Raw genomic sequence first — 23,949 nt, forward strand, 5'->3', positions numbered from 1 at the left:
GAAACCTAACAATATGGACGATTTGAAAACTTTCTGCTTCGAAGAATGGAATCGAATAACGCCTGAGACATGCAAGAAGTTCACTGAGAACTATGCTAAGAGACTTCTTGCTGTAAAACAGAAAAAAAGGATTTGCAACTAAATACTAAATTGATGTGTTGAATACTTTTGCGTTACTTATTTTGATGTGTTTTTGAATAAACAATAAAATACTGATTGCTTTTCAATATCCTTCAGAGATTTTGTTTCTTACACTAACATGAATATTTCATGCAAGTTTCATCAAAAAATAATGATTAGAACGTGAGATATTAACAATTATCCAGTGTATTGAATACTTTTGCGTGTCACTGTATTTATGTATTGAATGAAAAGAAAATATCCAACATTTTACTTCTCAACCTTTTTAAAAAGTTTTTATGGTTCAACGACAAGTTTGTTCCTACATTGCTCTATTGGTAACAGTGTCTAAGAGTTTTCTGTGAAATGCAGAATTTAGACATTCCTACATTCCTATAATTGAATGGCACACAGCTGAAGGTTGATTGAGTTGGGTAGAGAAAGGATAACAATGTGCTACTGAGGATAACAAGCATCCTAAGTTAGACCACAAGACTATCAGCGTCACTGAGTTGTCAAGAGAAAGGATAACAATGTGCTACTGAGGATTACCAGCATCCTAAGTTAGACCACAAGACTTTCAGCGTCACTGAGTTGTCGAGAGAAAGGATAACAATGTGCTACTGAGGATCACCAGCATCCTATGTTAGACCACAAGACTATCAGCGTCACTGAGTTGTCGAAAGAAAGGATAACAATGTGCTACTGAGGATCACCAGCATTCTAAGTTAGACCACGAGACTATCAGCGTCACTGAGTTGTCGAGAGAAAGGATAACAATGTGCTACTGAGGATCACCAGCATCCTAAGTTAGACCACAAGACTATAAGCGTCACTAAGTTGTCGAGAGAAAGGATAACAATGTGCTACTGAGGATCACCAGCATCCTAAGTTAGACCACAAGACTATCAGCATCACTGAGTTGTCAAGAGGAAGGATAACAATGAGTTACTGAGGATCACCAGCATCCTAAGTTAGACCACAAGACTATCAGCGTCACTGAGTTGTCAAGAGAAAGGATAACAATGTGCTACTGAGGATCACCAGCATCCTATGTTAGACCACAAGACTATCAGCGTCACTGAGTTGTCGAGAGAAAGGATAACAATGTGCTACTGAGGATCACCGGCATCCTATGTTAGACCACAAGACTATCAGCGTCACTGAGTTGTCGAGAGAAAGGATAACAATGTGCTACTGAGGATCACCGGCATTCTAAGTTAGACCACAAGACTATCAGCGTCACTGAGTTGTCGAGAGAAAGGATAACAATGTGCTACTGAGGATCACCAGCATTCTAAGTTAGACCACAAGACTATCAGCGTCACTGAGTTGTCGAGAGAAAGGATAAAATGTGCTACTGAGGATCACCGGCATTCTAAGTTAGACCACAAGACTATCAGCGTCACTGAGTTGTCGAGAGAAAGGATAACAATGTGCTACTGAGGATCACCAGCATCCTAAGTTAGACCACAAGACTTTCAGCGTCACTGAGTTGTCGAGAGAAAGGATAACAATGTGCTACTGAGGATCACCAGCATCCTATGTTAGACCACAAGACTATCAGCGTCACTGAGTTGTCGAGAGAAAGGATAACAATGTGCTACTGAGGATCACCAGCATTCTAAGTTAGACCACGAGACTATCAGCGTCACTGAGTTGTCGAGAGAAAGGATAACAATGTGCTACTGAGGATCACCAGCATCCTAAGTTAGACCACAAGACTATCAGCGTCACTGAGTTGTCAAGAGGAAGGATAACAATGAGTTACTGAGGATCACCAGCATCCTAAGTTAGACCACAAGACAATCAGCGTCACTGAGTTGTCAAGAGAAAGGATAACAATGTGCTACTGAGAATCACCGGCATCCTAAGTTATACCACAAGACTATCAGCGTCACTGAGTTGTCAAGAGAAAGGATAACAATGTGCTACTGAGGATCACCAGCATCCTAAGTTATACCACAAGACTATCAGCGTCACTGAGTTGTCGAGAGAAAGGATAACAATGTGCTACTGAGGATCACCAGCATTCTAAGTTAGACCACAAGACTATCAGCGTCACTGAGTTATCAAGAGAAAGGATAACAATGTGCTACTGAGGATCACCAGCATCCTAAGTTAGACCACAAGACTATCAGCGTCACTGAGTTGTCAAGAGAAAGGATAACAATGTGCTACTTAGGATCACCAGCATCCTAAGTTAGACCACAAGACTATCAGCGTCACTGAGTTGTCGAGAGAAAGGATAACAATGTGCTACTGAGGATCACCAGCATCCTAAGTTAGACCACAAGACAATCAGCGTCACTGAGTTGTCGAGAGAAAGGATAACAATGTGCTACTGAGGATCACCAGCATCCTAAGTTAGACCACAAGACTATCAGCGTCACTAAGTTGTCGAGAGAAAGGATAACAATGTGCTACTGAGGATCACCAGCATCCTAAGTTAGACCACAAGACTATCAGCGTCACTGACTTGTCAAGAGAAAGGATAACAATGTGCTACTGAGGATCACCAGCATCCTAAGTTAGACCACAAGACAATCAGCGTCACTGAGTTGTCAAAAGAAAGGATAACAATGTGCTACTGAGGATCACCAGCATCCTAAGTTAGTCAAGCAGGTGAAATTGTCGAGTGTGGTATGGTTGGTAAGGGGAGAAATTGCTCTCGTCGTAAGGTGACATTGCTTATCCAACGTACGTGAAACAACGATGATAACATTTTACCACTTTTAGTTCTATGAAAGAATGTTTTATGCAGTGCGGTGTTTGATATTAAATGAAAATATGATCTTCGCACTTTGCTGGACAATTTAAGCAATTGTCTGATGAACCTGAAAAAATCAGGTGACTCAACGGGATTCGAACCCATGACCTCTGCGGTACCGGTGCAGTGCTCTGACCAACTGAGCTATGAAGTCACACAGTGGAGAGCAGGTCAATTTGTTCGGCTCATTTTTTCCCATGAAAGGAATGTCATATGAAAGAATTAAATTTTGTTGGGCTCACGTTTTCTTGTGAAAGGAATGTCATATGAAAGAATTCAATTTTGTTGGGCTCATGTTTTCTCGTGAAAGGAGTGTCATATGAAATAATTCTTTGAAAGAATTCTTTCATATGACATTCCTTTCAAATATGTCCAATAGACTCAAGTGAAGGACTTCTGATAATAGTTACCCAGTCAGACAAAGCAAACATTCCTTTCATGTCATATGAAATAATTATTTCATATGACATTCGTTTCACGAATTCTTTCATATGACACTTGCTTAAATTGTCCAGCAAAGTGCAAAGATCATATCTTCATTTCACTTTTGGTTCTACAACAGAATACTGGCATATACAAGTTTATCTGAAGGATTTTTTTTTAATGAATTCTAGAACGTCGTGTATTTCGGTGACGTCGACATAAAAACTTGTGTTTTGTTACTGTTGGCGAAAAAAACGGAATCGTCGGAATGAGGAAGTTGTAAATTTTATTATAGTGTGTTTCATTCAGCCTTCAGACGCGCGACTAAAGGGATTGCCTAGTGTGTTTCATTTAGCCTTCAGACGCGCGACTAAAGCGATTGCCTAGTGTGTTTCAGCCTTAACTGTTCAATCACGTTAGTTTGATTTCGATTTAAGTAAATAAAATAATAATGAACAAAAATTAAATTACATAAACTCTCTTCAGAATCATTCAACTTTTTAAATTTTCAAACAAACATCGAATTTTTCATGCGCAATTTTTTTGCATCATTTAGAAATTTAGACTTCCCCTATATTTACAACTATATGAATATTTCCATGATTTCGTAATAGCACAATTGAAATGATGCATTTAACGTAAACGACAACTTTTTTTAAATTTTTTATTGCAAACATGTTTCGGCAAACTTATGCCATCTTCCGTGCGGTATAATGAAAAATCTGACAAGTTTGAAATTATGAATGCATTGATAGAAACACATTTATAGAAATAAATTTCAAGTAAGATAAATCCAAATACATTCGAGTGATTCGACACAAAGGTTAGCGAATGTTGGAATAATTGGCGACTTTCGTCGTCATAGATTGATGTACACCAGTAGATAAGGTGCAGCTTTGTCACACTTTTGTTACAGAGCTCTTACCCGTGCCAGTTAGTTTCCAGTCCCTGAAGTTGATCGGTGCGCGCGCATGTAAACCGTAAATAAGGGTTAATAAACAAGGCATGGCATTGGATGGCGTGAAAATCGGAAATACGACAAAGCTGGAAGTTGCATGCTATTGACAAAGTAACATTAGATCCGTTTCCATTTCACAATCGAAGGTAAAAACGGTAGAAAATGAGGTAATTGCATTTTATAGCTTATACTTTATCGAAAGGTTTACATTTCATCTCTTGAAACAAATGGAATTGAATGTAGACATTGTTGAGGCATTAAGAATGAACAAATTGCCTTTGGAGTCAGAAAAGAATAAAATAACTTTACGTCAAAGTTTGTTAGAAAATAAACTTTTAGACTGCTATGCTGAAGAAATTGTTGCAATGATAAACGCTGAAGTAAATAAGAACTGCAATGGATGCATGATTGATCACCCCTACAACGTGAGCAAGATTGTTTGATGATGGAGCATGACGAGCGTATGTTGTTGCATTTTGATGATGCCTCGAAAAATGTGTCCGAAGAGATTGTGATCAAAGATTTTATGAAAAGCATTGAAGATGTCAAGCCACCCGTTAATGGACTTGAGATACTAAAATACACTTGTAACGATTGGCGTAAAATATTTGTTTCGGATAAAAAGAACAAACTTGAAACACAAGTCGTTAAGCTTTTGTAAATATATATTTTTATTTATTCCCGTTCAATTCGTAAGGTCAACCATTACACATTGTTCTAAAAGAAATATAAGAAACACGTATGAATTTATTGCTTACATGTTAGCACTTCTGTATACATATACGTAAGCGATGTAATATTACATAGAAAAAAACATTTTACGACAACTACAAACGAATTAAAACTTACTCGATAAGGTCTTTTATGAGACGATACATGCCAACACGAGGGTTTTACAAGATAATCATCACAGTTATCACATTTTTCTAAAAAATAAAATCGACGCCTCTGTTAAAGTTAATACAAACACCCTAAGGAACAGAAAAAAGACAAACGGTACTTACTGAAGGTATAAAACGACGTTTATGGCGAGGCCATCCTTCTTCGATTGCATGTTTGGATATTGCATCTCCACAAAGGCTCTCTGTTTCGTAAGTGGTTGAGATACACTACACTTGCCCTTGAGATGTGACCTTCGTTGCCATCTCGCAAATGTAAATTATAAATTACCATTGAATAGTATGATCTTGAATAATGTGGCTTTATCAGCTTTATCACTTTTATCAGTTGATTGCACTAACTTCTTCGTTTAAATTCTCCTAATACAATTTCTAGCAACCAGTAAAACAAACGCATACTAAAATAAACTAATGTTTGTAAATCTAAGAAGGACAGAATTAAAAGCTAGGATACTGCACAGATCTTACCTACGCCACATTATTGAAGATCATCTTGTCTTTGCTGCAATTGGCATTCGACTGGATGAACGTGATTGGTAACGTGAACAGTTTTGCTGAGTCTATGAGTTTCTGCAAGGCAGTGATGTATAAGGACGTCCTTTGGATTACACCAAAGTAAGTGGTAGCTGGCTTGTGATGGAGCATCTCCTCATCGAAAGCAACATTTGTTGGTAAAGTTTGCGAGTCACATTAGCATATGTAAAATAAAGATATGAACAAAAACGATAAAAATTCCAATTTTGAATCAAATGAGGACGAGAATAGAAATAAAGACGAAAATCACGAAGGACTGGAGCATGAACAACATGACGAAAACAATTCCCGCGAAGAAAACGTTCTGCAGGAGAATTTTGTAGAAGATCAAGTAGGGATGGAATCAAACGTTGACAGTTATGCTGAACTTTTTAATATCTTGCTTGAGGTTTTATATTTGGACTTTAGTGTTGAAATATATGATTTAAATCTACCATCAATTCCTGATGAACTGTAAGTTTGACTATATATGTAGAAATATTTTATTTGTAGAAATGTAGAAATATACAAACTATGGAGTTAAAATTTGTTAAAATAACTATTTAGATTGAATGTACTCTATTACTAATAGCTAATCTTTATTGAGGATGCAGACATCACTAAAAAGTGGCTTACAGAGGGGTCCTCTAAAAGTAACTAAATATAATATAACTATTTAAAAAGAAAAAGAAAAAGAATACAAATCGAAAAATATGAAGATAAAAATACATCATATGAAAATTAACATGCTAAAAACGAAACTAATTAAAATAGTTCTTTTTTTTGGCTTGAGGTGGGCACATCATTCCGTCTGTTAAATGTAAAAATTTGTGTATGTGCTAATTTTAATAAAGAATCTTTTTCACCATTTGCCAATAACTTACATTCGCGAGATAACGACAATTCCCCAACTTGATCTCACGTGATCTAGAGTTAAGCTTATCATTGGCTGAAATTGAAGTGCATTTTTCATTTTATTCGGCGTACTTTCTGGATTTTTAGTTCGTGCGTTATTGCATGGATTTGTTCAGTCGTCCATAGATTCAACACCGAAGGAATATGCAATGTACGTGCCGTTGCCTGGTGAGATTTGGGTGAGAGCATTAAGACTTTTTGTTCTTCCTTTGACTGTATCCAGCCTGTATCCAGACTGTATTAAGACTTTTTGTTTTTCCTCGTGAGCTTTGGGTGAGAGCATTAAGACTTTTTGTTCTTCCTTTGACTGTATCCAGCCGGCTTTTGGCAGTCGCTGAATTGGAGTCAAAACAGAGCGGAAAATGGGGAAGTAGAACATTGCTGTATTATCTTATGACTACAATGTTTGGGGAGTAATTTTTTTATTTGTATTTAACCTGGAATTGTTAACGTGAAAGAACCAGAACCGAACGAAGAAAAAGTTGAACCAATACCTTCTGTGCTTGATCTTACAAAGTTTGTGCAAAATATTCATAAATTTACTGAGTTTTCGCCCTGCTTTTGCTTTTACTGCAAAAATTTTCTTATACGTATAACTTTTATTTTTATTATTTAACGACAATGCTTTTTACTTTTTCAATATGAACATAATAGCCCAACATAAGACATTTAAAAAAGCCATCGCAATAATAAAATAAAGAAAGACAAAAGGTTTTTTAGTAATTACGTTTCGTCTTCAACTTAAGACATCTTCAGATTATTTGAGATAAATTATATACATGAGGTTTTAAATACAAGCATATATTACAAGTTGTTAAATTACATGTGAGGGGAGTAGGAAGTTTAGATGACGGAATGAAATGAGAATGACGGTATATTAAAGAAGGTGAAGGTAGATTGAGTTGCCTTGGGTGTTAAGAGAGGGTTTAAGTTTCGATATAAGAAGGCTTTCATGAATCATAAGGTCGTAATTGTCGGCTTTTTACTTTACTAAAGGAAACCTTTTTTTATTAGAACGTAAATGCTTCTTTCGCAAAACTGTGCAAGTGTGGAGATTTCCAAGTGTGTAGATAACCCATTCACCTTCACTACTGTGAAACAATAATAAATACATTTACGATATTAGTTGTAAATACATTTTATTATGTTATACGAACCATACTAAAGAGAGCAAAGGTAATGCTACAAGATCATAATAAGAACATCTAGATTTTAAATGGATAAGTTAATCTGAAACACAGCCTATACAACAATCACATTGAAATATGAAAATTGCAATAAACCTTCCACACTCTACTCATCACACACTCAATTTCTCATCTCTTTGAGACAGTGAGTGGAAGGTTTATTGAAATTTTTGAATTTCAAAGTCAATAAGATCTTTACTCCTTTTGAATTTTAAAACTTATTTAATATAAACAAGTTTTTTGAAAATAGACATGTTTCGACATCTCATGATGCCATCTTCAGTATAAGTGAAATAATAAGTGATACAGGGTTTATATAAAAGTAATATGATACATAAATTACAACAATAAAAAGGAAATAAGATAAATTAATGGGGAGCATCCAAGCGTATTATAAACTAAATATTGTATTGAATTTAAAAACTTGAACATTGAGTTCAGGGTTAGTTTTGTTAATGTGGAGTGCTTCTTTGATTTTAAGGGAGAATGAGGCGTCGGCAATGTGGATGATTTTGAAACAAGAGGGTGAATAGTTGGTTGTACATGAGTAAAATTTAAGAAGGTGTTGGCAGACTCATTAAAGAAATGCATACGGTTGCAATCAATCAATGAAATATTTGCTACGTAAGCTTCTAACTTCTCCATAACGTCCGGCCGTTCTGTCTCTCGAGGAATTTGACTTATTATCTTGTGAGAGTAACCAAGATCTTTATTCAAAATTCTACTAATGGATGATCTGCTAGGTATGTTTGCTGGAAGGCAAACTTTGTTATTTTCTAGGTGTTGCTGAATCTCTTTTGCGTAAATAGATGGTTGATTAATTTTTAGATATTCAGCGTATGCAATAATGTCATCTGTACGCGTGGTTCGAACATCACGTTCGCTCTGGCGAGGTGCAATAGAACCAGTGTCTACCCATAGATCTATTATATTTGATAGAGTCTTATACGGTAGGTTTAGTTGTTTCAAAATGTTTGTCAAACGCTGGTTATTTAACCACATTTCAAGTATTTCATTTCTTACTTCTATTGGTAAAGCTTTTCCTTGCTTACTGAACGGGTTCATTGCCAAATGTCTACAGGGTACAAAGACCTTTCGCGTTTGCTAGTACTTCGCAACTTTAGTTCACAACTTCAGTACTCAAGTTGACAAGTTCATATCGAATATTCCATATTTGGAAGAATAACTTGGCAACATTAGAAAGTAACTTGGCAATCGCCATTTGAAAAGTTAACTGAAATCGACAATAATATGTGAAAGCAAAACTCCTCTGTTAGTTCATTAGTTGAGTTGTTCTGGTAAAATTTATAATTCGTCTAAAACTCTCGTGGACGTTGTGGTCCAGTAGCTATGAAGCTGAAATATTTATAGTTGTATAATTATGATATGTTCGGCCTGAAATGACAAAAGTCGCCGAATTTTAAAAGAAGTTTTTCGAAACACTGTGGGCGTTTAAGAATGTTTAATATAATATCGTCGTCCATCCATGTATGCATGGTTCATTGTTCATTATTTATGATGTATTATCTTTATTCTTATTGGTGGAATTAGGTCTTATTAAACATTCCATGGAGTTTTTATAAAAACTGTTACTCTTTCACATTTTCGAGGATTTCCCAAAGTTGATATACAACAGCCGACTACACATTAAACAATATACATCCACTGGATCCACGTCTTCTTCCAATATTGAAAGGTCTACACAGAATCATAGTGGAAAACTAAAAGCGTGTAAAACTGGAGACTTGACCAGTTGACTTGATTCTTGTATCTTTACGTGGCTAACTTGGCTTTAAAAGAAAAGGTAGACATGACTTATCTATTTTATTTTGCACTAGGTAATAAAATATTTTGCTATTCTTACGATCCGAACCATACGTAGCTTAAGCTAATAGAGTGATTTAGCAAACACGACGTTTCGTCTAAGACGTATAGGCCTATATAACTTTCAACATGCCAGGGCAATCCTGTGGACGTCGTAAAATTTTCGCAACGTCAATTTGTCGCGAGGGACTGGGTCTAGGACGCCACCACGTCGTGAAGTATTTATGATTTAACATACCTTTTGTAGGACATCATGTAGAAAGAAAATGGTCACGTGATTTAAAGACAAAATACTTATGAATTCCAGACGCAAAGATATACTTTGCAAATTTCAGAACATTACCATTGTTAATTTCTCTAGAAATGTATAGTTTCACCGTCTGAGAGTGGTGAAATTTGAAATTCGTAATAAGTTGGCTATTTTGTACAATAGTCCAGATTATGCCTTTTCCCTAATCTAATTATCTTTAGATAGTCATTTACAAAAAGATGACCGACAAAGGTGAAAAATCCTGTGTTGGAAAAGAGAATGGGCTAGAAGATGGCAACGAAAGATACGACAATACATCAGAAAAGGAAAGAATGGAAGATGGTGGAAATACTCAACCAATTCTAAATTTACCCATACAAGAGACTTTTTCTGAAGAATTTTTGTTTGACCTGCTAGACTTGACAAGAGAAGATGGATGTGCGATGGAAATGCTGAACGAGGATTTTGTGTTAAATGTACCATCAACTTTGGAAAAACTTTAAAGATTTGTTAACTTCAACGTAAAATGATTTATACTGAGAGAAATAAATCATGTACACTTTATATGATGAATAGGTTTGTGTAAAACGTAAGAACTCAAGAAAATATTTTGTTTTAACCATTCAATAATGAATGGACGAAAGGCATACTTTAATCTTATGTACTAATGAGCAATTTAAAATAATTTGTACGTTTTTGTAAAGCTCTTTCTTAATAATAATTATTTTCATTAATGTAATTATTGATCTTTATCGAGTGATAATTTTTTAGTGCTGTCCTTACATGCGTTATAATGTATAAACCACTGAGCCACTGGCAAAACGCCGAACATTTGCATGTTTGAAATACTAGAGGTTAACAAGTGCAATCTAAGAGCTCATAAGCTCCGTCGCTTCCGATCCTTTAGTCAAACAGCTAAACACCGCTTGGCGTTGGACAAAGACACGCTATAAAGTGCTGCCACTGATAAATAGGAAAAACGCACTCGAAAGAACAAAGCTAATTAAAAAATAGAGTATTCCTTTCGGTTTGAATAATAGAATTATAGTAATTTTCAAGGTTGAAAGAGAAATGAAGAGTTGTAGATTCATCAATATTGTTGCCAGGCGGGATTTTCAATATAAATATTACACTGCAACATATAAGTTATAAGTTGGACTGTAATATTTATATTGAGTGATCAATTTATAATTGGTGTTGGTATTGACTGACTTTTCGAAACTTCAAATTCACGTAATCTTAACGGCTCTTCACAGGATTTGCATTAACCTAAAAATCAACATCTACAAACGAGTAATTCAAAACTTCACATCATTCAGTTTATTACCGACTTGAGATTGTTGCTTTCGATGGTGAGCATCAATTTAATCAAGTTAAAACTTTGGATATATTATGTATGTTATTTCTTTTATGAAACTAGACGGAGTAAGGCTGTCATTTCATTTGTAATAAAATGTAATTTTTTCATGGATCGCATAGCATATCTTTATTGAGTGGCTATATCAACCACCAAATTTGGATGCAACTAAGGGAACTGAGTATTATTTGGATAACTTTGCCAAAAATGTTGAATTTAGCTCCAAACAAGACGCTGTTTCCTAAGAGAGTCAGGCTGTGAACAGGAAGTGCGTCTGCAATGGCATAAACTGGTCGCCAGCTAAACGGTCAAATTATTGTGTTTTGCTTACGTACGCTTATCAATAAAACCAGAAAAATATTTAGAGCTCATCAAGAGCATTTACTCTACTGTATTCAGGGGTAAAGCGTTGCTGTCTCTGCGTAATTCGTTTTAATTTATTGCTTTCACTCAAGGGTATAAAAGTGATAATTGTTTTCTGAATTATATGAGAACGCATTATATCGTGTATTTCATCACTTAGGTTTAACTCAAACATCTTCGTTGACATACACCATCTATGCACATTTATTATTATTAATTTATTACAAAAAAAAAACAGATTTACAAAGAAATGATTATAAATGTGGCTTGGCTATTACACTGGTTATAATATAACTATAATTAATTACATGAATAGTTTGTGTAATGCAGTGGTGAAACTAGCTATAGCAAAAGGTTTTGCTATGTTGTGATTTAACGTCATATTATATGGGTATGGCAAAACCTATTGCCATAGCTAACATCACCACTGACATTTTATGCAAATCTAGACTGATGTTCCTTTACAAGTACTTCTTTCCTGGGTGGACATGATTTAGAAATGTTCTTTGGAAGATTCTCGCCATGATGTACAAGTTCAATCTCCTCAGTTTTGCATGCATTCACAACCTCGGCAAGTAGTTTATCAATGTACTGGTACTCTTTCTTTTCTTTCATTGCTTTTACAACCCATTGCTTCTGTGTTTTAGCAAAAAACATTTTGTAACAGTCTTGCCCTTTGTTTGTCCATGACTTAATAAAAATTAACATGCTAAAAACGAAACTAATTAAAATAATGCTATTTTGATACCACGCTTAAATTAGCTTAAGGTGGGCACATCACTACGTCTGTAAAATGTAAAAATTTGTGTATGTGCTAATTTTAATAAAGAATCTTTTTCACTCTTTGCCGAAAACTTACATTCGCAGGATAACGACAATTCCCCAGCTTAATCTCACATGATCTAGAGTTAAGCTTATCATTGGCTGAAATTGAAGTGCATTTTTCATTTTATTCGGCGTACTTTCTGGATTTTAAGTTCGTGCGTTATTGCATGGATTTGTTCAGTCGTCCATAGATTCAACACCTAAAGAATATGCAATGTACGTGCCGTTGCCTGGTGAGATTTGGGTGAGAGCATTAAGACTTTTTGTTCTTCCTTTGATTGTATCCATCCTGCTTTTGGCAGACGCTGAATTGGAGTCAAAACAGAGCGGAAATTTTGGAAGAAGAACATTGCTGTATTATCTTATGACTACAATGTTTGGGGAGTAATTTTTTTATTTGTATTTAACCTGGAAATGTTAACGTGAAAGAACCAGAACCGAACGAAGAAAAAGTTGAACCAATACCTTCTGTGCTTGATCTTATAAGGTTTGTGCAAAACATTCATAAATTTACCGAGTTTGCGCCCTGCTTTTGCTTTTACTGCAAAAATTTTCTTATACGTATAACTATTATTTCTATTAATAAAGGACACATGCCAGCTAGAAGACACCTTTATTTTATTGTAATGCCTATAGCGTGAAAATAAGACGTACCAAGTTTCGAAGTCGTCCGCAAAATTTTTCAAAAGATATTTAGGGTTATAATCGGTAAAAACACGATATTCGATGACCATTGCTAAAACGCCGTGAGATTGTTTAAGTCTGGGAACTGTGAAAGAGTGACGTATTAGTTGACATAAACAAGCATCCTTCTTATATCGTTCTACGACTTGCCTGCAGTGCTTGCACGGCTTTCGGTAGTTTGCTATTACTGTTTTTTATTTATCAAAAATTAATGGATTCTTCTGAAGGAGAAGCCGATTATGATATTATCATCAATAACAATGAGGTACAACCTTGTTTGAGCCTTTGGGCAACGCGTAAGGTGGTCATAATGATGACAATTCTCCGTCATCGGAAAGCAAAGATAAATACATTCACAGAATTGGAAATGTTGAATGGTTAGTTGCATTTCATTGATGCTTCATTTTATTTCCCAAGGTAAAAACAATGTTTTTATCTTTTAGGTGTGAGTGTGGCTTTTGTGTGGTCATGAGTACAGGACGGAAAGTATATGTTGCCAAGAGGTAAACAATACTGATCCTCTGATACATGGCGATCATATTTGCATCACAAAAGGGGAAAAGTTTGCCACAGTGTGTACAAACGAAGCTGTCGTAAAAACAGCTATGGTCGTGTACACACATGACATTTGACCTATGCCTGAGAGTGAAGAAAACGAGTGAGAGTCTGATCCATTGTAGCTATTGCTCATCGTCGACGTGCTTTCTGTATCAGACCATACAGGGCTATCCTCAAAATGTTCAATTTCACATGACGTCTCTGTTTGCTGTGATTTTTTGTTGAAATTAACTCAACCTCCATACCTTAGCATAAAATTATCGCATTGCTGGATTTTTCACAAAAATCAAAACGGCCGAAATGGAAAGTCTATACCTCTACTTATCATATTTGGCACTTTTGTTTGAGTGGTTCTTAACCTTACGTGTTTTTGCGGAAGGATTGTTATGTCTGCTTGGCATTTCACATTGCGCTTCTAAGGTACGTTAAGGAATTTTCTATGAGTTAAAATAAAAAAGAAAAGATCAAACGACATTAGTCTGAATTAGTTACCACTATATATGTTTGTGTTTCGCTGTCTACATATATTTTGACATCTTTTATCTTAGACAAACTTCCTTTGAGGTAAAACGCACAAACATTTCGAGCCGATGTCGACACATCGTGGTCGTCGCCTACAAGAAAGTCGTCATGTTCTGCAAGAACTTCGTCAATAATCTAAAATTATAAAATTGTCCACAATTTGCTAATGCTATATAGCTTAGTTTTTGATAAATGTAAACAAATATTGCTAACTATAACAATAATAATCACCTCTTGCCTTCGTTTCTTCTCAAATGCAGTTCTAACATTTGTTGGCTGCTTCCTTTTAGATGCTACACTTGTGGATTCCACAGAGTATTAAAAAATCGTGGGTACAGCATCCTTCTTAAGGCGAAGCCGTCCTGCTGTCCATCCTACTGATTGCATCGCTTCAAAATTTTGCACGAAGCACGAACTCTCGAAATGTTGCGAGCACAGTTTTGAGCTCTTTGTTGGCTTCAAATTTTTGCGTCGGATTTTTTCAATCCAAATATCTCGCATGCGCTTGTTTTCGGGAAACGAAAAAAGAAACCTTTTGCTACGTTTGATGGTTCTTAGAAGAACCGTTTTTACAATTAAATGCGGCACAATAAACCATATTTTCAATGCTAAATTGTCGTGTTGTTAATGCAGGCAAAGAAGTTACCAATATATTTTGAACGAAGCGCGCAATTGACCGCGTTTAGGTAATGTCAACTATTATGTCACAACAACCTTTTTCCAATCGGTAGCCGTCGTTAGCTCATCGGGCATTTTCAATACGTTTTTAGTAAAGCATCAACTTGAAACCTCCATATCTTCGAAAATATTTATCCTTTGTGTCTCAAACTTTGGTGAACTATTAGTTGGAGCTATACCTTTATGTAAAGTACAAAATTAACAATCCGAATTTTATGTTGCATGTGTCCTTTAAGAAAGATAAGAAATTGATAAACCGCGTCAAGGCGTCAAAAAGCCGCTTGTTACTAATGGAAATCCCGCAATTTTTACAAATTCTAAGTATAATGATAATAAATCAAAACTTATATAATTTAGCTAAATGAGGACAAAAATTCAGCTAGAGTAAAAGCAATTTTGTATAAATTCACTAAGTTTAATAATAATAAATCAAAACTTACATCAAAGAATTCTTTCATATGAAAGTATGATAAATTTTTTCATATGACATGAAGAATGTCATATGAAATAATTATTTCATATGAATGAAAATGTCATATATGAAATAATTATTTCATATGACGAAAGAAATGTCATATGAAATAATTCTTTCATATATGACATGAAAGGAATGTCATATGAAATAATTCTTTCATATGACATGAAAGATGTAAAATGAAAAATTTTTTATGACACTCCTTTAGAAAACGTATTTAAACAAGTTCAAGATTCTTTCGCCCAACGGAATTGTGACCTCCTCCACTGTGTGACTTAAAGCTCAGTTGGTCAGAGCAATGCATTTTACCGCAGAGTTCATGGGTTCGAATCCTTTAAGTCACCTGAATTTTCAGGCTCATGAGACAATTGCTTAAATTGTCCAGCAAAGTGCAAAGATCATATCTTCATTTCACTTTTGGTTCTACAACAGAATACTGGCATAGACAAGTTTATCTGAAGGGTTTTTTATTTAATGAATTCGAGAACGTCGTGTATTTCGGTGACGTCGGCATAAAAACTTGTGTCTTGTTACTGTTGGCGAAAAAAACGGAATCGCCGGAATCAGGAAGTTGTAAATTTTATTATAGTGTGTTTCATTCAGCCTTCAGACGCTCGACTAAAGCGATTGCCTAGTGTGTTTCAGCCTTAACTGTTCAATCACGTTAGTTTGATTTCGATTTAAGTAAATAAAATAATAATGAACAAAAATTCAATAACATAAACTCTCTTCAGAATCATTCAACTTTTTAAATTTTCAAACAAACATCGAATTTTTCATGCGCAATTTTTTTGCATCATTTAGAAATTTAGACTTCCCCTATATTTACAACTATATGAATATTTCCATAATTTCGTAATGGCACGATTGAAATGACGCATTTAACATAAAGGACAACTTTTTTTAAGTTTTTTATTGCAGACATGTTTCGGCAAACTTATGCCATCTTCAGTGCGGTATAATGAAAAATCTGACAAGTTTGAAATTGTGAATGCATTGATAGAAACACATTTATAGAAATAAATTTAAAGTAAGATAAATCCAAATACATTCGAGTGATTCGACACAAAGGTTAGCGAATGTTGGAAGGATTGGCGACTTTCGTCGTCATAGATTGATGTACACCAGTAGATAAGGTGCAGCTTTGTCACACTTTTGTCACAGAGCTCTTACCCGTGCCAGTTAGTTTCCAGTCCCTGAAGTTGATCGGTGCGCGCGCATGTAAACCGTAAATAGGGGTTAATAAACAAGGCATGGCCACAGAATATATACATTCTGTGGCATGGCATTGGATGGCGTGAAAATCGGAAATACGACAAAGCTGGAAGTTGCATGCTATTGACAAAGTAACATTAGATCCGTTTCCCTATCACAATCGAAGGTAAAAACGGTAGAAAACGAGGTAATTGCATTTTATAGCTTATACTTTATCGAAAGGTTTACATTTTATCTCTTGAAACAAATGGAATTGAATGTAGACAATGATGAGGCATTAAGAATGAACAAATTGCCTTTGGAGTCAGAAAAGAATAAAATAACTTTACGTCAAAGTTTGTTAGAAAATAAACTTTTAGACTGCTATGCTGAAGAAATTGTTGCAATGATAAACGCTGAAGTAAATAAGAACTGCAATGGATGCATGATTCATCACCCCTACAACGTGAGCATCACAGTCATCACAGTCATCACATTTTTCTAAAAAATAAAATCGACGCCTCTGTTAAAGTTAATACAAACACCCTAAGGAACAGAAAAAAGACAAACGGTACTTACTGAAGGTATAAAACGACGCTTATGGCGAGGCCATCCTTCTTCGATTGCATGTTTGGATATTGCATCTCCACAAAGGCTCTCTGTTTCGTAAGTGGTTGAGATACACTACACATGCCCTTGAGATGTGACCTTCGTTGCCATCTCGCAAATGTAAATTATAAATTACCATTGAATAGTATGATCTTGAATAATGTGGCTTTATCAGCTTTATCACTTTTATCAGTTGATTGCACTAACTTCTTCGTTTAATTTCTCCTAATACAATCTCTAGCAACCAGTAAAACAAACGCATACTAAAATAAAAATAATGTTTGTAAATCTAAGAAGGACAGAATTAAAAGCTAGGATACTGCACAGATCTTACCCACGCCACATTATTCAAGCTCATCTTGTCTTTGCTGCAATTGGCATTCGACTGGATGAACGTGATTGGTAACGTGAACAGTTTTGCTGAGTCTCTGAGTTTCTGCAAGGCAGTGATGTATAAGGACGTCCTTTGGATTACACCAAAGTAAGTGGTAGCTGGCTTGTGACGGAGCACCTCCTCATCGAAAGCAACATTTGTTGGTAAAGTTTGCGAGTCACATTAGCAAATGTAAAATAAAGATATGAACAAAAACGATAAAAATTCCAATTTTGAATCAAATGAGGACGAGAATAGAAATAAAGACGAAAATCACGAAGGACTGGAGCATGAACAAAATGACGAAAACAATTCCCGCGAAGAAAACGTTCTGCAGGAGAATTTTGTAGAAGATCAAGTAGGGATGGAATCAAACGTTGACAGTTATGCTGAACTTTTTAATATCTTGCTTGAGGTTTTATATTTGGACTTTAGTGTTGAAATATATGATTTGAATCTACCATGAATTCCTGATGAACTGTAAGTTTGACTGTATATGTAGAAATATTTTATTTGTAGAAATGTAGAAATGTACAAACTATGGAGTTAAAATTTGTTAAAATAACTATTTAGATTGAATGTACTCTATTACTAATAGCTAATCTTTATTGAGGATGCAGACATCACTAAAAAGTGGCTTACAGAGGGGTCCTCTAAAAGTAACTAAATATAATATAACTATTTAAAAAGAAAAAGAAAAAGAATACAAATCGAAAAATATGAAGATAAAAATACATCATATGAAAATTAACATGCTAAAAACGAAACTAATTAAAATAGTTCTTTTTTTTGGCTTGAGGTGGGCACATCATTCCGTCTGTTAAATGTAAAAATTTGTGTATGTGCTAATTTTAATAAAGAATCTTTTTCACCATTTGCCAATAACTTACATTCGCGAGATAACGACAATTCCCCAACTTGATCTCACGTGATCTAGAGTTAAGCTTATCATTGGCTGAAATTGAAGTGCATTTTTCATTTTATTCGGCGTACTTTCTGGATTTTTAGTTCGTGCGTTATTGCATGGATTTGTTCAGTCGTCCATAGATTCAACACCTAAGGAATATGCCATGTACGTGCCGTTGCCTGGTGAGATTTGGGTGAGAGCATTAAGACTTTTTGTTCTTCCTTTGACTGTATCCAGCCTGTATCCAGACTGTATTAAGACTTTTTGTTTTTCCTCGTGAGCTTTGGGTGAGAGCATTAAGACTTTTTGTTCTTCCTTTGACTGTATCCAGCCGGCTTTTGGCAGTCGCTGAATTGGAGTCAAAACAGAGCGGAAAATGGGGAAGTAGAACATTGCTGTATTATCTTATGACTACAATGTTTGGAGAGTAATTTGTTTATTTGTATTTAACCTGGAATTGTTAACGTGAAAGAACCAGAACCGAACGAAGAAAAAGTTGAACCAATACCCTCTGTGCTTGATCTTACAAGGTTTGTGCAAAATATTCATAAATTTACTGAGTTTTCTCCCTGCTTTTGCTTTTACTGCAAAAATTTTCTTATACGTATAACTTTTATTTTTATTATTTAACGACAATGCTTTTTACTTTTTCAATATGAACATAATAGCCCAACATAAGACATTTAAAAAAGCCATCGCAATAATAAAATAAAGAAAGACAAAAGGTTTTTTAGTAATTACGTTTCGTCTTTAACTTAAGACATCTTCAGATTATTTGAGATAAATTATATACATGAGGTTTTAAATACAAGCATATATTACAGGGTGTTAAATTACATGTGAGGGGAGTAGGAAGTTTAGATGACGGAATGAAATGAGAATGACGGTATATTAAAGAAGGTGAAGGGAGATTGAGTTGCCTTGGGTGTTAAGAGAGGGTTTAAGTTTCGATATAAGAAGGCTTTCATGAATCATAAGGTCGTAATTGTCGGCTTTTTACTTTACTAAAGGAAAACTTTTTTTATTAGAACGTAAATGCTTCTTTCGCAAAACTGTGCAAGTGTGGAGATTTCTAAGTGTGTAGATAACCCATTCACCTTCACTATTGTGAAACAATAATAAATAAATTTACGATATTAGTTGTAAATACATTTTATTATGTCATATGAACCATACCAAAGAGAGCAAAGGTAATGCTACAAGATCATAATAAGAACATCGAGATTTTAAATGGATAAGTTAATCTGAAACACAGCCTTTACAACAATCACCTTGAAATATAAAAATTGCAATAAACCTTCCACACTCTACTTATCACACACTCAATTTCACATCTCTTTGAGACAGTGAGTGGAAGATTTATTGAAATTTTTGAATTTCAAAGTCAAAAAGATCTTTACTCCTTTTGAATTTTAAAACTGCTTTATATTTATGCCAAAAGTTTGCTGAGATTTTGTTTACGACTGTAACATGTGACAGCCAGGGTTATGTGTTTATTAGCCTAATTATCAGTCAGCCAAGCTTTTTTAAAACCATTATGAATCAACATTAACATCATCTGACGTCGTACATAAACTGTTCTTAACCAATAGAGCTATACCTCATATTTATCATGTCATTTTAACTTTTAAATATGTTTATGTCAAGATTTCAATTGTAGAATGATTATTATATATACTACTGAACATTGTCTACAACAAGATAACTGTCAATAAATGAGTTGTCAAGGAAAACGAACCTTAAGAACCAAGAATAGCACGAAGCTTTGTTTTACACCACTGCATATGACAGATCATTCTCATTGAAATGCATCAAATTGCAATATTGCTACATAAACACAATGAGGATGAACATTTTGATGTTCACGAAAACAAAATTTAATTATTTATAGATGATCCAAATGTGCACAGCAATGTAATTATATCTTACAATACCTGCGCTTAGCCTAAATACCATACAATGATAAATAATCTTTTGAAAATTTCACTGTTTGATTGTAAACTGTTTTCTTCTTTAAGATAAATCCCATTTCACCACCTACCTATGTTGTCACGACAACAACAATGAATCAAGAAGAAGGTTTGAAAGCTTTGGAAACATCTATCAAAGCCATTGAAGAAGTCATTATGAACAAGAAAGGAACATTTGTTTTACAACAAGCTGTAAGTGTTTGGTTTATACTTCTATGAAAAGTATAATGTATCACTAAAATGACATCCCCATGGTACCTCTACTATCCTGATATCATCCTGTTACCATTTCCCTAAGTACCCCATGCTGTATTAAGACGGACATAGTCAATCATTAGTCGTTTATTTGAAAATTAAAATGACACCATCCCAATGCATTGAAATCAATAATATTAGGACCCTGTGACATTGGCAATAATTTATGTTAACTGCCCACAAAAATTAGTTTTTCCTAAAGCTAATAATTCATTGTGACATAATAATGATATTGCATATTGAAGAAAAGTTATGTGTCTCCAAAACAAAATAAAATAACAAAGCACATGTTCACACCTTTTACACAATGACTGTCTCATGTTTGCTTTGTCTGACTGTGTAACTATTATCAGAAGGACATCACTTGAGTCCATTGGACATTTTGCACACCTGTATGATGTATCAAAGATGTGAAATCATACAACTGACGTATGTTTAATGAGCTGCTGTTTTTTACAGCGTCAGAGAAAAGAATAAAACAAGCAGAGTTTGTCATGTTCTTATTCAAGTAGTACTTTGTGTTTAACTTAGGAGCTAAACATGTTTCATACAAAATGTTTTATGGTTTTTGATTGGTTATATGAAATTATCTTTGCCACGACCAACCCTTAACCTTTTGTTTTCAGTGTGAGCGTAGGGGTCGGTCGTGCCGTACAAACAAAATATTTCTACTCTATAGACAGAGTGAACTGACAATCTTTCGTAAAAGCTCAGAAACGATATCTCTGACTCTTTGAGCTTCAGGCGCAACGTTTGACTGTCCTTTACTGATTTCTATGTTCACACACAATCCAAGAACACAGCAAAACGATGAATAATTGGACAATATTTGAAATACACGTGCGAATAAAGTTGGGCACGACCAAAGGAAAATATTCGACGATTGAGCATGCGTACGACGCAATGCAGCTTTATATATTATTAATAATTTATGTTTTTGTCGTTCTCGCCCATAGACTATGTTCTCGCCTGATCAGAGCACGACCAAAGGAAAATATTCGACGATTGAGCATGCGTACGACGCAATGCAGCTTTATATATTATTAGTAATTTATGTTTTTGTCGTTCTCGCCCATAGACTATGTTCTCGCCTGATCAGAACACGACCAAAGGAAAATATTCGACGATTGAGCATGCGTACGACGCAATGCAGCTTTATATATTATTAATAATTTAATAGGATTTTGTGATAAAAGCTATCGCAAACAAAATCGCACGGATAGAGTGCTCAATGCCACGGCAGAGCGGTATAATTGAAAATAAAATAAACCACGAATTACTTCATAAGAATTTATTCCCTACAGAACTGTTTCGTATGGCAGTTGTTTCCGAATTACTTCATAAGAATTTATTCCCTACAGAATTACTTCATAAGAATTTATTCCCTACAGAACTGTTTCGTATGGCATTTATTCCCTACAGAACTGTTTCGTATGGCAGTTGTTTCCGAATTACTTCATAAGAATTTATTCCCTACAGAACTGTTTCGTATGGCATTTATTCCCTACAGAATTACTTCATAAGAATTTATTCCCTACAGAATTACTTCATAAGAATTTATTCCCTACAGAACTGTTTCGTATGGCATTTATTCCCTACAGAATTACTTCATAAGAATTTATTCCCTACAGAACTGTTTCGTATGGCAGTTGTTTCCGAATTACTTCATAAGAATTTATTCCCTACAGAACTGTTTCGTATGGCATTTATTCCCTACAGAATTACTTCATAAGAATTTATTCCCTACAGAACTGTTTCGTATGGCATTTATTCCCTACAGAACTGTTTCGTATGGCATTTATTCCCTACAGAATTACTTCATAAGAATTTATTCCCTACAGAACTGTTTCGTATGGCATTTATTCCCTACAGAACTGTTTCGTATGGCAGCAGAACTGTTTCGAAACAGTTCTGTAGGGAATAAATTCTTATGAAGTAATTCGTGGTTTATTTTATTTTCAATTATTAGTAATTTATGTTTTGGTCGTTCTCGCCTGATCAGAGCACGACCAAACTCGGGCTGACTATACCCATTTTAACAGGCCGTGAGGTTTTCCAGCCAATCAGCGCTTAGGAATATATAATTTGGTCGTGCTGGTCTGAGTAGAGGACGACCAAAAACGGGCGAACGCCCTTCCATTTGCTTTTAGTCAATAAATAGGGCAGACGTCGGGCAAAAACGTAAAACGTAAACATATAGTGAAAGTAATATGAAGTACAAATCACAAAATGCAAATAAAGCATAATAAATCGATTTTGTTTTCGCTAATATCTGTCAACATTAAAAACAAATATTAAAATTTTAGTGGGTAAATAAAACCTTAGTTTGAAAAATGTTTGGTCGTGCTCAGCACAACCAACACGACCTCTAGCTATGCCACTGTGTGGATGGTTTGTTGAAATTAAGAATTTCCACCCAGTGGTCGCATTTTCTTTGTGTATTATAACTTGTTTCTATACTTAAGTACATTATAAAGTAAATGGTTTGAACCTGGGAATGTCGTTACATGTTTGTAGATGTAGATCGTCCAGGTTGTTAAGTCCTGAGAAGGACTGTTGGTGTTGATGTAGACTGACGTTTCGACAACCTTAGCGGTAGTCATCTTCATAGTCAAATGTTTTTGGAAGTCAGAGTCAAAAGTTACTTCACTCTGAGGATGACTACTGCTAAGGTTGTCGAAACGTCAGTCAACAACAACAAAAACAGTCCTTCTCAGGACTATACCAACCTGGACAATCTACATTTACAAACATTTAACGATATTATGTTGTTCTTCATCAGCTTGGAAAAGATTTGGACAGTACAGCATGTTCATGAGAGATCAAAGAATGCCCATGTGTCTCAAAAGGAAGATCATGAACACTGTCATACTACCAGCAATGACTTATGGAGCAGAGACGTGGGCACTTACCAACCATCAAAGAGAGAAACTGGCAATCACCCAAAGAAGTATGGAAAGATCAATGCTCGGTGCCACGAGGAGAGATAAGATCCGGAATGAAGACCTGAGAGCAAGAACAAAGGTGAAGGATGTCATCGAGAAAGTTAATGAAGCCAAAGGAAAGTGGGCAGGACATCTAGCCCGAATGAAAAACCATGAATGGGCAAAGAAAACATCTGAATGGACCCCGTGGGACAAGAAAAGAGGCAAGGGAAGACCAAAAAGGAGATGGAGAGATGACATCGAGCAGAGAGCGGACAGCATGTGGATCCAGAGAGCCCAAGACCGTGAAGAGTGGAGAAAGATGTGGAGGCCATCCGCCAGCAGTGGCGTGACAGGCTGATGATGATGATGATGATGATGATGTTGTTTTTATAC

General features: G+C 35.3%; 1 protein-coding gene and 1 non-coding gene across 5 annotated transcripts in view; one reads left to right on the forward strand and one right to left on the reverse strand.

Annotated features, from left to right (window-relative positions):
• LOC124440645 (eukaryotic translation initiation factor 2 subunit 1-like) overlaps positions 1–23,949 on the forward strand; it is a 118,619-nt gene that overhangs the window by 60,751 nt on the left and 33,919 nt on the right. Inside the window, exons 1-2 of one of the 4 annotated variants that reach the window (XR_006946718.1) lie at positions 12,806–12,891; positions 20,423–20,566. Coding sequence is in view for 1 of the 4 variants with exons in the window: in XM_046991076.1 (XP_046847032.1) it covers positions 20,468–20,566 (99 nt within the window). In the remaining 3 variants the exon portion in view is untranslated. Of the gene's footprint in view, positions 1–12,805; positions 12,892–18,914; positions 18,935–19,532; positions 19,595–20,422; positions 20,567–23,949 lie in introns of those variants that run through there. The other 3 variants (XR_006946717.1, XM_046991076.1, XR_006946719.1) reach the window with 3 other exon arrangements.
• On the reverse strand, positions 2,971–3,045 carry Trnat-ggu. Its single transcript has one exon. It is a non-coding gene; the product is annotated as a tRNA-Thr (tRNA).

This window comes from Xenia sp. Carnegie-2017, unplaced genomic scaffold (genome assembly GCF_021976095.1).
Source record: "Xenia sp. Carnegie-2017 unplaced genomic scaffold, XeniaSp_v1 HiC_scaffold_1, whole genome shotgun sequence".
NCBI classification, from domain to species: Eukaryota; Metazoa; Cnidaria; class Anthozoa; order Malacalcyonacea; family Xeniidae; genus Xenia; species Xenia sp. Carnegie-2017.